The sequence below is a fragment of the Pseudorca crassidens genome, chromosome 6 (assembly GCF_039906515.1).
Source record: "Pseudorca crassidens isolate mPseCra1 chromosome 6, mPseCra1.hap1, whole genome shotgun sequence".
Lineage (NCBI taxonomy): Eukaryota > Metazoa > Chordata > Mammalia > Artiodactyla > Delphinidae > Pseudorca > Pseudorca crassidens.
In genome coordinates, this window is record NC_090301.1 from 75,652,778 (window position 1) to 75,667,185 (window position 14,408).

The following is a 14,408-nucleotide window of genomic DNA, read 5'->3' on the forward strand; positions in this document are numbered from 1 at the left end:
TATGCTGAATCCCAAGGTTGAACGAAAGAGTCAATGCAAGAACATTTATTTCTTTGAGTGGTGTCTAATAACAATCAAGATTTTATTTCTCTGCAAATAATTATCGGAAAAAGACATTTTGTTGCATAAATTTTAAATTCTAGTTATTTAACCAGTGAATCTTTAATTATTAAATTTTAAATAATGGAAAGTCTATAATATTATTCCAGACAACTCAAATTTATGTGCCGACAACAGATATTGCTTTTTCTGAAATTCCGTCTTGCATTAGAGATGAAAGGAGTTCTTCCTCTAAAACACATAGCTGATACAAAAATGACCTCTTGATTAGCAAGCTGCCAATATTAAAACTGTTATATTGTTTTAATATTTGCTTCTTCAGAGTTTGAATTTTACCATCTTTCTTTAAATCAAGTTAATGCTCTTAAATGTATCAAGTGAATGAAAGAGAGGAAATACACTTTCAAATAACACTTTCCTTTGGGGACCAGTTCAGGTAATTTGGAGTGCTTAATTGCAATGGTTGAGAAAAGAGACAATGTTGTGAAAGTATAATGAGAGCTAAAAAGATCTGAAATTGTTGGTTGTTCTTTGGGGAATTTCTAGCGTTTTCCTTTTCAGATAAGGGGAACTACATAAAATGATTTTCTTTTTTTCCCCCTACTTGCCAGGAGTGAAATATTACATTCAGTTATAGTATTTAAATTAACTTTACAGTAAGAATATGTTTTTTTTCCTCATCTCTCTGTGTATTCAGTCTTACTTATATTCTCCTATAACATTTTGCAAGCCTCATAAATTCTGAGGGATGTACGCTGTAAATAAAGTATAATGAAAAATATATTGGTTCCAATGAAATAAAAATTGTGGAGTTTATTTATTTAACCCTTGTGTATATTGGAAGAATGAACTTTTAAAAATACATATCTGATTCCATCGTCCTTTCAAAATCTTTAAAAGTTGTCTTCCACATAAAAACCCAACTATTTTTTGAGGGCTATAATATCTTTTATGAATGGGTCCCTACTTACCTTTCTGATTATCTCCTATATTAATGTACTCCATGATCTAATGTACCCCATGATCATACCCCATGTTCTAGTCTTTCTGAGCTACTTATATTTGCAACACATGTTTTCCAAACTCTATGAATCTATAACACTGCTTCCTTTACTTCTCCTTTTCATTATCTATGTAATTTCTCCAAATCTCTGAAAACACAATCCCAGTAACCTTTCCTGCAAAATGCTTTTCAAGATCCTTCCACCCTCTTTAACCCCACCCCAATCCCACACCTGATATGAATTGGATCACTTTCTTCCTCAGTGTGCCCATAGTATCCTATGCAGTTATGCTTCAAAACATTCAGAAGTGTATTTTCATTAACAGTCATTTCTAACAAGTTTGAAAAGCTTTTATTACCTTCTATAACTCTAGTGTATATCATAACACCTACAACATAGTAGGCACACAAAATTGACCAAACAAGTGTTTATTGATTTGAAGCTTTTAAGATGATGGGTCTCTGTGGATGTGGCAACCCTGAAGTTAATTTCAAACTGGATGAGTGCCCAGAAAGTTCATGTCAACGGACAACAGGTGGTACAGATTCTGCATAGTTGGTAAAATTGGTAAAATTGATTCCATCATCCTCAAGTAAGAGCTTCCTTATATAAAAGCCATGCTTGACAATTTGGAAAATATTAATATAAGGTATTGGGAAAAGAAACAAGATAAAATATATAACCAGTGACTAAAAAATAACTTATGGATTCAGAATACATTATTGGTATAAATACTGGTCATTCGCAGTTAGTGCTCCATTCCAACTGTACCAACATTTGATTCTCATCCAAGAGGGAAACTACCTGCTTCAAGACTAACTGTAATGTATACTTCTCCATGCAAACTTTTTTTGTCCTCCAACTTAATCATCAATAATTATTTTATCCACTAACTAGACTAAGATTTATCATTAATCTTACTTTCTTTAAGAAACTGTATATTTTATCACAGAATAGATCTCAATTTACCAAATATCTGCCACTTAATGTTTTCTTTACTGTTAAATATCAACTCTGTAAGTCATCAAGAATGGAAAGTGTCTGACATTAAACATGAGTCAACTTAGTCAAAAAACCACAGGTGGATGAGAGAGTTCATTCACATGTCCAAATCTAGATATTTTAAGAAAAATTCTGAATAATGTGAAATACAAATCTCAGAATGTAATGTAATATAGTTTCATACTATAAGTCTTACATACAGGGAAAGTGAGAGCCAGTGAAGTCAAACCTATACAAAAATACAAGTCTGTAATATAATTAATTGTATTATTCTGTTAGGGGAAACACTGACTGAAACCGCCTGCCCTGGCCAGGCAAAGACAGTAACAATTTGCATGAGTTATCTTACGACAGAGATTGAACTAACAAGGACTAACAAGCCACCACCAACCACAAGAATACGGGAAAAGTCAAAAGGAGAAAGGAGACGCTAGTCCACATGTCCTACCAACACCCCAGAATCCTCCTCGCTGGAATCCATCTTGGCTGAGTGATTGCATGCACCACCAGAAGGTACCCTGAGTCATAATGATTGGCCAGAGACAATCTGGAAACTAATCCCATCACCATTAAACCCGAGACTGCAAACCACACAGCAGAGCAGTTCTGAGTTCCCTTACCCTGCTGCTTTCCGCTTGGGTGCTCCTTCCCAATAACGTCTCTTGCTTTGTCAGCACGTGTGTCTCCTCGGACAGTTCATTTCTGAGTGTTAGACAAGAGCCCACTCTTGGGCCCCCCTTCCTGCAACAATTCTGTGCACAATTTTCCTTTTAATACAAATAGCTTATGAAACCAAGAAGTCACTTCATCAGTGTAAGAGGGAGAAGAGATAAAAGTTGATTATAAAAACCAATCATTTATTTAGGAAGCTTTAACAAAAAAGGAAGCCATATATCTCATAGACTTTACAAGTCTTTATCACTGTAAGTCCATATCATTGTAATAATGGAATACTGGGTAGAAGACATGTTATCAACTTTGATTTATAAAAATAAAACTTCATCTACGTGACATTTTCTGATTTCCCCTTCTCATTCAGTCAGCCACTGAAACGTAAACCTTGATCAAAATACCAACTCCCATGGGCCCATCCAATGTCTCTGCATACAGTTCATTGTTCTTTTGGTTAAAATACAATGGAATTTATTTTCTAAAATTAATTTCTAGGTAACAAGCTTTCGTACATTTTAAGTGTCTATGTGGCACATATTTTTCTGAAAACAAATACTGACACTAGCTTTTAAGTTATGTACTGAAATTTAAATCCACCTTTGATATTTTTTAAGACCAAAGCATAGGACGCTAACCAAGAAAAGTAGACTTGATGTACAAGCTTAGATTCAGGACATTGAAGTTATGGACGTTATTTTCAATCTATTTAATGAAACATTGCTTTGTTGTTTTATTTTGTTTGTTTTTTCCACTCTGTGAAGAACTGGAAAATAAAGCCTGGTCAGACATCTTCTCACAACTAGGACAAAAATAGACTCCTAAGAGAATAATTAAATAATGTCTTGTTAAATACGTTTTTTCACAAGGAAGGACGTCATTAATGAAAATAAACGCTGCCCCTATTTTTAAATATACTTAGATATGGGGAAAAATATTTTGTTGAAACTACATTCTTTTTATATAAAAGGGGATAAGTAAGAAAGATTAGTGAGATAGAATAACAGTCCCCAATGAAATCCACATCATAATCTCTGGAACCTGTGAATATGTTACCTTGCTTGGCAAAAGGGACTGGCATATGTGATTACATTAAGGACAGATATGGGAAGATTATTTTAGATTATTTACGTGAGCCCAGTGTAATCACAATGGTCCTTAAAAGTGGAGGCAGAAGGTAGAAGAGTCAGAAGAAGATATGACTATGAAAGAAAGGCACAAAGAGATGCAACTTTCTCGGCTTTGATGATGCAAGGAGAGGGCAATGAGCCAAAGGATATGGATGGCCTCTAGAAATTGAAAATATCAAGGAAATGAATTCTCTTCTAGAGCCTCCAGATAGAATTGCAGCCCTAGTAACGTATTGATTTTTAGCCCAGTGAGACCCATGTCAAACTTCTAGCTACAGGCTGTGGGATTATACATTCGTGTTATTTATGGTCCGAATTTGTGGTAATTGATTATAACAGTGATAGAAAACTAATACACTTAAGCTGGCCTGTCTTCTCAAAATGGTAGATTAAATATAAGTATTTACTACTGCTACTTCCTGAAACTATTGAAACAATAGTAGAGGAATTTTAAAGGCATAGCAGGGAAAAAAGGTCAGGAAAGGAGACAGTAGCAAGAAGAACTCCTGAAAGTTTGTTTAAAAAGCAGACTTTCCTTTGTTTTAATCAACTCAACTCGTCCTCAGAACAATGGCGGCCAGGTATCTCCTCTGTAGGAAGGTGATTAAAAGAGTCTTATCTGGGCAATGTCATTGACCTTAAAGAAGAAACCTAAAGATACTATCAATAACTTCCATAAATAGTCCTACCATGTCACTGAAAAGTGAAGACTACGTATGCTTGGACATACTGCATACAATTGCACAGAGCCTCAATAATCTTTTTAGTTGCCTCCATAGAAAATAAATTCAAAATCATATGTATTAAAAGATATTAGAAACAGAATGAAGGTAGAAGAAACATTTAAAACACACTATCAAAAATTTGAGAGAGCTAAAATCCTTCACTTATGATACAAGAAAAAGACCCTTTAAAAAAGGAAACCTTTAGAGAACAACAAAAAGTTCTTGAAAATTAAGACTACTCTATGAGAAATGAACATCTTGGAAGATAAGTGAAATCAAATAGATGGATATAAATGAAAGTCATAGATGATAAAATTAAGAAAATCTCCAAGAAAATAGAGAAAAGATACAAAGAGATAAATAAAAGAGGAAATGAGAATATTAGAAAATCATTCCAAAAGTTCTGACATCCAAATAATGAAAATTCCAGAAAGAAGGACAGAGGAAGATGGAAGGGAGTAAATAAAGGAAAAAAAACTTAAGAAAATTTTCCTGATGGGCATGAGTTTCCAGATTGAAAGCACATGGCCAAAGATTAAAATGGATGCACACTTAGGCAGAAATTTTGAAATTTTAGAACACCAGGGAAGATTAGAATATCCTATAAGTTTTAAGGGGAGAAATCAGTTTCACACAAGGGATTAAAACTTAATAGCATCAGACATCTCAATAGCAACACTGAAAACTAGGAGAAAAAGGAACAATGTTGCTGAAATTCAGAAGGAATGCCATTTCTACACTAGTCCAGACTCTTAATATTAATTATTAGGGAAGACTTAATTTATTTAAAGAAATCAAGGTTTCAAAAAGTTTACTACCAGGTTTTTTTTCCCCCTGAGAAACTCCTGGAAAATGTGCTTTATCAAAACCAAGGATTAGGGACTTCCCTGGTGGTCCAATGGTTAAGACTCCGTGCTACCACTGTAGAGGGCACGGGTTCGATCCCTGGTAGCGAACTAACATCCCACATGCTGTGTAGCATGGCCAAAAAAACAAAAAAAATAAAAAGGAAAACCAAGGAGTAAACCAAGAAAACTGCATATTTACCATGAAACGGGGTTTCTATACCTAGAAAGAGGTGAATGGAATCCCCATGATGATGATAAAAGGAGATGCCAAGACAACAGCTATAAATTGAGAGAAATTTACAAAATTGAGCAGATCAGGATGCTTTGGTAGGGATTTCGTCAAGAAGAGAAAACTGTTCCAATATTTTATGTGTTTGAAGAATCAACAGGAAAGTATTTATAATCGAAAAGGACGCTGTGGCTAAATTAGCGATAAGTACATGTATAAATAAGCAAAGAAAAAATGACTATCAACTCTAGGGAGGAAAAGGCTGTGAGGGTGAGTAAAACGATCAAAACATATGGGCTCAAATGCAGTAGAACTTAAAACACTGATAATTAATCTAATTAAAAATATGAAAACAATATAACAATATTGGGAATTTAGGGTAGGGTGTATGTAGTAGAGGTATGGTGGGCAGCAAGTTTTAGAAATAGAACCAGATCTTCATCTACCACAGTGTAAAGTAAACAGAAAATGCCCCCAAATGGAAAATCCAGAAGAAGCAATTGTGTATCAGTAGAACCACCAAAGAGCGCAGAGACTACTCAGGTTTGTGGATTCTCTAAACAACCTGTCTGAGAATCAGTTTCTTCAAGTGTAAAATGGGGATAATCTCTACCATGTAGAGCTGTTGTGAAGATCCAAATACTATGTGCAAATCCGCATGCAAGTGATTGACTCGTGGAGCTGGGAAAGGATAAGCAAGGGTTATATTGGATACTGATCTTAGTAAGCAATGAGAAGAGATAACGGGCCCTACCATATCTTTTGTTCATTGATCCTACACAGCCTGACTATTCAGAAACAGCCATGATTTCAAGAAAACTTTTCAGGTAAAAAAAATCATGATTTGGAAAAAAATTCTACTGGATGAGGAGGATCATCCTTTTTGAACTCCTCTAGGTCAGAAGCTACAGGAACTTGGCTTTGCAGATTAATTCTGTGAGGTGTCAGAGAGTTGGACATATGACATATTGAACTCATCTGATCTAAAATTAGGAAAACACTTTTTCTTTGAAACACTGTCAGAAAAAGTAACTGAGCGCTCTTCTAAAAGGTGATTTGATATTTAAACAAAATCAGGAAAACAGTGTATTTGTCTGCTTTACTTACTGTGGCTTTTGAGACTCAGGTTCAGCAAAGGGTAAGATGGTCATGAAGCTTCCTCCAAGAAATGCAGGTCTCAAATAATCTGTATTATTAAATTCAGGTTCCATATTGCTGAAGTATCTCACCAGTAAGGAGCCAAAATAAAAGTAACCCTCAAGGAATGACTTATAATGATTTAATTATACGTTTTCAATCATTTAATCATTGATTTTTAGGAGTTAAAAGTCTTATGATAAACCAAATCAAGTAATGTGAGTAATTAACTCTTGGGAAGTAGAAAAATGATGAGCACGCTACAGAAATTTAACCCAATCATATTTTGAAAGTTTAATACAGTTTTTATAAAACTGAACTTGCAGTATTGATTACATAAGTTTCTGCTTTTGTAACCTAAATGACCTTGTACATTTAAATAATAATAAACTGCATGCTGGACAATGCAATTAGTTTGATGCTAATCTGAATATGTACAACAGAACTCAAGCACATACTCGGAATAGAGCTCACAGATGTGCTGTGCAGTCACACTGAACTCTCTTCATGGTATGAAATGGTAGAAACTTTCATTCAAATAGAATGTAAGCCACCTTCCCCAGAATCTCACTTTTCCTCCCAGAGAAATCATCCATTATGGTTCCATTCTATTTCCACAAAGTGGCTCTTGAGTACTGAGACAACTAAATATTTTTCAGAATATTTAATGCCATATATGGATGAATTTAAAACAGCATAAGAATTTCTTCAGAAATAATCAATAATAAAATATCCTTATTTTTAGTTTAATATATATTTACAAAAGCATATTCACATATTTATGAGGATATTTAAATTGAAAATAGGCATTATCAAAATAATTGTGTTTTTTTAATTTACATCATTTTGATAAACAGAATGAAATATTTTACCATGACAGGAGCTATACCATGAAAATCCCATTAAAAGGGACTAGTTTCTAGTTAAGTTGAATTATTCAGTTCAATGAACACATTAGATTTTGCTTTTTTTTTTTTTCAGTCACCACACTGGTGGGCTGAAAATTATCTTGACTTAAGTTGACTTTTACTCCCTTTGATGTGAGCTCTTACAAATTCCTGAAATGGAAACACCAGAGGTTTATTTTTTATTCAGTCAATAAAATGCATAACTTTTCACTGCTAGGAAAACATGTCATGTACAGATTGAACAAATGTTACAGGAAATCACTTTGATGAGAAGTCCTACAGGCTAAAATATATGAAACTGAGATGACTTTGCTTGGAATGATCAGTGTCAAAAAAATCAGCAAAATGAGAAGAAAAAGCAATTCTTTATTTTTATCCAAATATATCAGACTTCATAATTTAGTTTCAACAAAAACGTAGAGTCACCATATATCATCCAAACCAGGACATTATAAGAGTGAAAGGGAGTATTAGTAATAATTACACAGGTACAACAGGTATAAACTGGAACTCTCCTGGGTAAACCGGGACCTATGATCAACTTAGCAATAGGGGTTAAACTGCAATTACATGCAGAAATCATACCTTTCCCATACATATGTGGGAAAGTTAAAGGAACAGCATTCACTAAGAAAAATTTGACAACAGTTGTTCTTTCTCATCATTCAGGTCTTTGTTCAAAGATCACCCCCTCCCTAAGCCAGTCACCTCTTCTAGAATAATGAATTCTTATTTCACCCAGTCATTTTCCATCACGTTACCCTGTTTTCCTTCCCTTAACTGATATTTTGACTCTGAAATTGTGTCATTTGTTTTTTGTCTCCCTCCCCCCACTCCTACTGATATGCAGTGTTTGAATGGGCAGTGACCTTCTCTGACTTAGTCATATCCAAATCTACAGGAGCTAAAAATGCCTAGAACATTAAAGACATGCAAAAATTTTGTTGAATGAATGAATGAATATATTTGGAGAGTTTATTTTTGGTCTCATAATCCTCTTGGTGCCAAAAACAAATTAAAATGACTCTCTAAATTAAATTATGGCTCTGTTTAGTTTTAAGTGGTTGGACTAAATGATCTGTGCAGTCTCTTCCACTGATAATAAATATACTGTAACCCCTGGGTCCCCTTCTCTCTCTGCTACTATTTCATTTCCTATATCCAGTAAATAAGAAAGTTTGGGGGTAAGGGTTAGGGCATCCAGCTCTATTCACAGTGGTTGGATGCTCAAGGTTGATCATTTTGCCAGTAACAATTCCCTGGTATATGTTTGCACCTGCAGAATTTGGTTGATACAGAGGTAGCCAGAAGGTATTATTGTAGTCAATGATAGAATTGTTGATGTAATAATTTTCCAATACGAAAATCATCACAGGATTGCTAAAAACAACGGGAAATGGTGGGAGCCCAAACCAGCTATTAAGGATTTACAATTTATAAGGAGAAGTAGATTAATTCTGGACAGACTTAGATTGCAATACCCCAAAAAGCTTTATAGGAAAATCCATGATATTCTGACAAGAAGCACTTGTAAATTTTCATTAAAATCTCTGCATTTCAAATCTTTATTTTTCATGTGTTCTTCTGAGGAACAGTTTTGATTCCTACTAATGAGTCATAAATATCAAACCTTTGGGTTCAAAAAATAGTACTGCTAAAATTATTTTGGTGGGCCAGAGATCCAAGACACCAATAAATTGAGTGTTTACCGAAACAAAACAAAACAAAAAACTCACATGGGTAAAATATCTTCAAGTTATCTGATTTTAAATTCTCTCAGGTATATACAAAACATTCCTTCGGAATTGAGTGACAGGCAAGGGATGAAATAGGTTCCCCAGGTGAGGAAAAGAGTCTGTCCTGCTATAACAAGTGCCACAAACATGAGAATGGCATAAAAAGAGACTCAATGAGACATACAGATTTTACACATAAATACCTATCATCTGTTTCATTGTATTGTTTTATCTCCTCAAAGATAAATTACTGATTTTTAAAATGACAAAAGTTTGAGAAAAAGAGTGAAAATGTTACCAATTGACTCAGTTTGAAACAGGGACCATTAATTATGTAATTTCACACAGATTCCAATATATTCAATATAACTTCGCTACTGACTATTACAGTGATTCAACATTTGTTCAGAGCTCATATTTGTATTAGATCGTACGTAAAAGAGATTTCCAGACTTTAATCAGTCCAGGAAAGGACCAACTCTCAAAATGGCAATATTTATTTTTTCCCAGTACTAGCAACTTTTAAAAATCATAAGAAATTGTCAGCGTATTAGTATGCTTCAAAATTTACAAGTTAAACATATAATGGTTATATTTTTGCAGGGCCATAAGTAGCACAGACTTGTGTGACTCCCTCGTATAAAGAACAACTGAAAACCTTCCAGGACCTTAAACAGCAGAAAACATTAAATCAGATTTTAAAATGACAAATAATTTAAGGCTAAAATATTTGGTATTAATAATTAATGCCAGAAGCCTTCCTAGCCTAATAAAGTAAACATGCACAAGAACTACAACTTTGAACAAAACATCACAATTTTATCAGATATATGTATGTACGTGTGTGTGTATGTGTATGTATATATATGTACATACATGTGTGTGTATATATAAAACTATGTGTACACACACACACACATATATATATATAGTTTTATCACCCTGAAAGCTATCAATTCATGTTTGGCTTAATACGTATGTTAGAAATGTTGTGCAGGGTACTACCCCTTTAAATATATATATATACATTTTCCATAATATACAATATAAATATACCATATATAAATCATGCCATAAAACTAAATGTAAAATTTGCACATTATTGCATGCTTGATGTGATAATACATGCCCGTTAATAAGAACTTCCTTCTGATGTCCTCCCTTCACAACTTTATCTTTTGCACATTAGCAATACTTGAAAAGGAAGGTTCTCAAATATGTATATATGACTGGGGGAAAAAATGTACCTTTCAGATTCCTTAAAGAGGATTACCTCATCAGCCAAATATTGGACTATTACCAAATCAAACAGTAAATAATGCCTGAAGGGGTGTTTGGTTATGTGAATCTATCAGAGTTCATTTTTCTTAGTTTTGCCGGAAGATTCCCTTCCATCCTGGCTGCTCCTCCGGCCATCTTTTGAAGCTTTGGTGGCAAATCAGCCACTGACTGGCTCATGGGATCAGACAACATTTTGGTGGTTTTAGATACCAGTTTTTCTTCTGAGTTGCCAGGTACTGAACTTATTCGTTGAAGTTTCATGGGCAAATCACCCAAGCTGTAGGCTTTTTCAGAAGTTGTAGAACTCATTCTCAAGAGTTTTTTGGGAAAGTCTTCTCTTCCAGTAATTTTCTGCAGCTTAGATGGAAGTTTGGTACTAATGTCATCTAGTCCATCTAAGCATTCCACAGAATTATGTCTTTCTTTGCTGTTAGTTATGGCTGGTGCTATTAAAGGGGACGACATAAGAAGCATTTCCTCCTGTTCTTTCACACTGTAAGGTGGCGTGGGGACTTCAAATGTTGCATGGAACTGGGAGTAATCAACTTTAAAGAATCCTTCTTCTAAGGAGATTACAGGGAAAAAACGGTGGCCCCAAAGAACTTCATCTTCAGTGTATGATGTTCGAGCTTGACAAGTCATCCCTGAAAGCAAAAAGGAAGTCCTTGATAAATTATGCATAGTAGAAGCACATGTTAAGGCATTTTGAACTAAGGAATTCATTTTGCTTGTTAACTTAAGAAGGATACTTAACTGCGTATCACTTTCCTCTTCTGTAGAGTAAAATATAAAAAGCAACACCTGTCTTACAGTACTGCTGTGATCATGAAATAAAATTACACGTACAGAAATGTAAAACGAGCCAAAATAGTTGGCTTTTATAAATGAAAGCAAAGATAACCATCCCAAGTATTTGTTAAATGAATAAAAGTTGAAAATATTTCTATGTTGTATAATGTAAAGTCATTGTAGAGATTCCCTTCTTCTGGACCTTTAGGGCCAGAATGAACTTTTGTTCAAGTTTCAGAAATCCTATGCTAAAATCAGTAATCTGGGCCACTGTGATGTTGCAAGTTCTATTCCTGCTATACAAATTTCTGAAACTGGATGCTGGATATAAGATGTGAAATGCTGCCATTTATATATTATGTTGCTTGGATATCATTTACCTTATGCTACTCTGATCAACTCAATTCTGTTCTCATTAATCATATGTTAAGACTAAGTTACGCTTAAATCAGTCAGCCTCTGAATATTCCTTTGTGAAGACTGGAAATATATGAATAAATTAAAGCCATATATTACATTTCAGTTTTATATTAGTCAAAAGGTACAATTTTCTATAAGTTGCAAACGTCATTACTGTCCTCTACCTTTACTATCAGACATCTATTAAAGGTTATTAAAGTGTAAAATAATAGATGAATTTAAAAAATGCATCTTTCCAATAGTTAAGTATAATTTAAACAAGTAATGACAGTCTTTCTTCTTTCATTTCTATTCTCCCTTTGTCACTTTATAAATAATTTCTACTGTGTTTAAGCCTGGTATAGTTTGGATAAAGAGATATTCTGTATTTTTTCCTCTGACTAGCAATCACACATGCAATACTTAGAATTAGAAATAAACTGCATAATTCAAAAACCATACTGAAGATAAATTAAATCCTTCACTGAATCATTCCAAAATCTTACCTTATAATTATTATCAGTTCTATATTACCAGGGAATCAGTTGTTATGATATATATATTGTCTTTTTCCAGACAGCTTTTAAAGAAATTTATGTAGAAAATAAATGCCCATCTCAGGCACTATGTTAGGTGCTCTCTCTCCATATTATTTCTAATCATCAATATCATCTTGATAAGAAAATATTTTTATGTCTATTTTAAAGACAAAGAGTATAATGCTCAGAGAGTTTAAATCTCTTGCCCTTCCTGGCACACAGATCTAGGAAGTTGTAGAGAAAAGTTGGTATTATTCTAACTTCTGTTTTTGTTGTTGTTTTTACTTTGCCATGATGTCTCTAGTATTTTAGTTGGGAACCTGATTCTAAACAACTTATCAATCTCACTGTCATGGTGGAAATCTGACAGCGACCCAATACTAGTCTTCATAATCATTATCATATCAGGAGTAGCACCCAGAAATATTTATATGTGAAGATAACAAAATTAGACTAAAAAGTGATTTGTACATTTTATAGACATGCACACAGTATCATTCTGTATTTTCAAACAGATTTCTAGTTTCTGACAATATTTCATGAGAAAAAATTATAGAACATCACTTATTTAGAGAAGATAAAAAGTATATTTCCCAATATATTTACTTGGTTTTATTTTGAGATGTTTAAATATTAAGCAAACTACCTGGGATAAAGAACAAATATTGATGTTTTTATCCATTAGTATATGAAACAATAAAATGAGTAAGTACCCTTTATTGTTTAATTGAATAAGTACCCTTTAATTTCTCTCCAAGAGCAATCACTCTCATGAATTCTTTATGTATACTTGCCAGTTCAGGGTATTAATTTATATAAATTTATGAAAAAGGATCACTATAAATGCATGTATATATTAAGAGCTGAAGTAAATTAAGATTATGAACTTTGTTCAATTATTTCTAACAACAGTAGATTACATATTGAAACAAAATTTGATTCCTATCACATTCTTAGCCCACATTTAGCGACTTTTTTCTTTACATTAAGAAAGGACTATGAAATTAAAAATAAAAATTCTGTCCCCATTATTTATCATTATAATGTACTGTGTTGCTGATCCCCAATGCCTACCCTGAGCTGTTTCATATGTAGTTATCAGAAGTCATAGAGAAGAACTAGAGAACCTTAAATGAAGGGAAAAAAATGGGGGAAATAAAATCTTGTAAAATTTTTACTTTGAGGAAACAGGATATTGATAATTAAGGTACTATAACATCCACAATGGAAACAGGTATTTCAAATGTTTGTTCATGTAAAAATACCTGTAAGCATTATTACTAAAATGCCAGTGGATAATTCTGACTGAAAAGGAAGGTAGGGATTTTATTCTACTATATGAAATTGACTTTACTTCCTTTCATAGCAAACTAATACTGGTGAGGCAACATTTTTATATAATTGAAAAATATATAAATTAGGCTTCCTATTACACTACTAAACAGCTTGTAAAAATCACTTAAAGCTCTCTGAGCCTCAGTTTACTCTTCTACATAGTAAGGATAACAATATCCTCTTACAAAGCTGTTGAGACTTTGAGTGAAGTGTACAAAACAGTGTTTGGTATCAGGCAATGCTCCATCATAACTGCTTTTCTTTTTATCATTCTGTGGGTGATCATTTGCATTTCCTGTTTTCCCTGGAAATTAGTGATAATGCATTCATATAAGCGGAGAATTTTGACATATTAGTAATTTGTCCCATATTAGTAATATAGGATATTAAACTTAAAAATTGCTAGGTATCACATAGCAATTTTCTTTTGAAATGGTCAACTAAACATTCAAAATATTTCAAAACTACAGAAGAAGATACATTACTCATCTTCTCACTTTTTAGGGTTTCTCAACATTTTCCACCTAATTATCTAGAATAGCTGCGAAGACTAAGTATGGAAACTTGGGGTGTATTAAAAAGGCCTCGGCAAGGTGAGTGACTACAGTCCGCTATAA

The 14,408-nt window shown here is 33.5% G+C and overlaps 1 protein-coding gene across 4 annotated transcripts in view; it reads right to left on the reverse strand.

Moving 5' to 3' along the window:
* Positions 1–14,408, reverse strand: part of KCNJ3 (potassium inwardly rectifying channel subfamily J member 3) — a 179,097-nt gene that overhangs the window by 12,711 nt on the left and 151,978 nt on the right. Inside the window, exon 3 of one of the 4 annotated variants that reach the window (XM_067741893.1) lies at positions 8,059–11,373. The exons of 2 other annotated variants lie outside the window; for them this stretch is intronic. In XM_067741893.1, coding sequence (XP_067597994.1) covers positions 10,787–11,373 — 587 coding nt within the window. In that variant the 3' untranslated portion in view covers positions 8,059–10,786. Of the gene's footprint in view, positions 1–8,058; positions 11,374–14,408 lie in introns of those variants that run through there. One more of the 4 variants, XM_067741897.1, reaches the window with a different exon arrangement.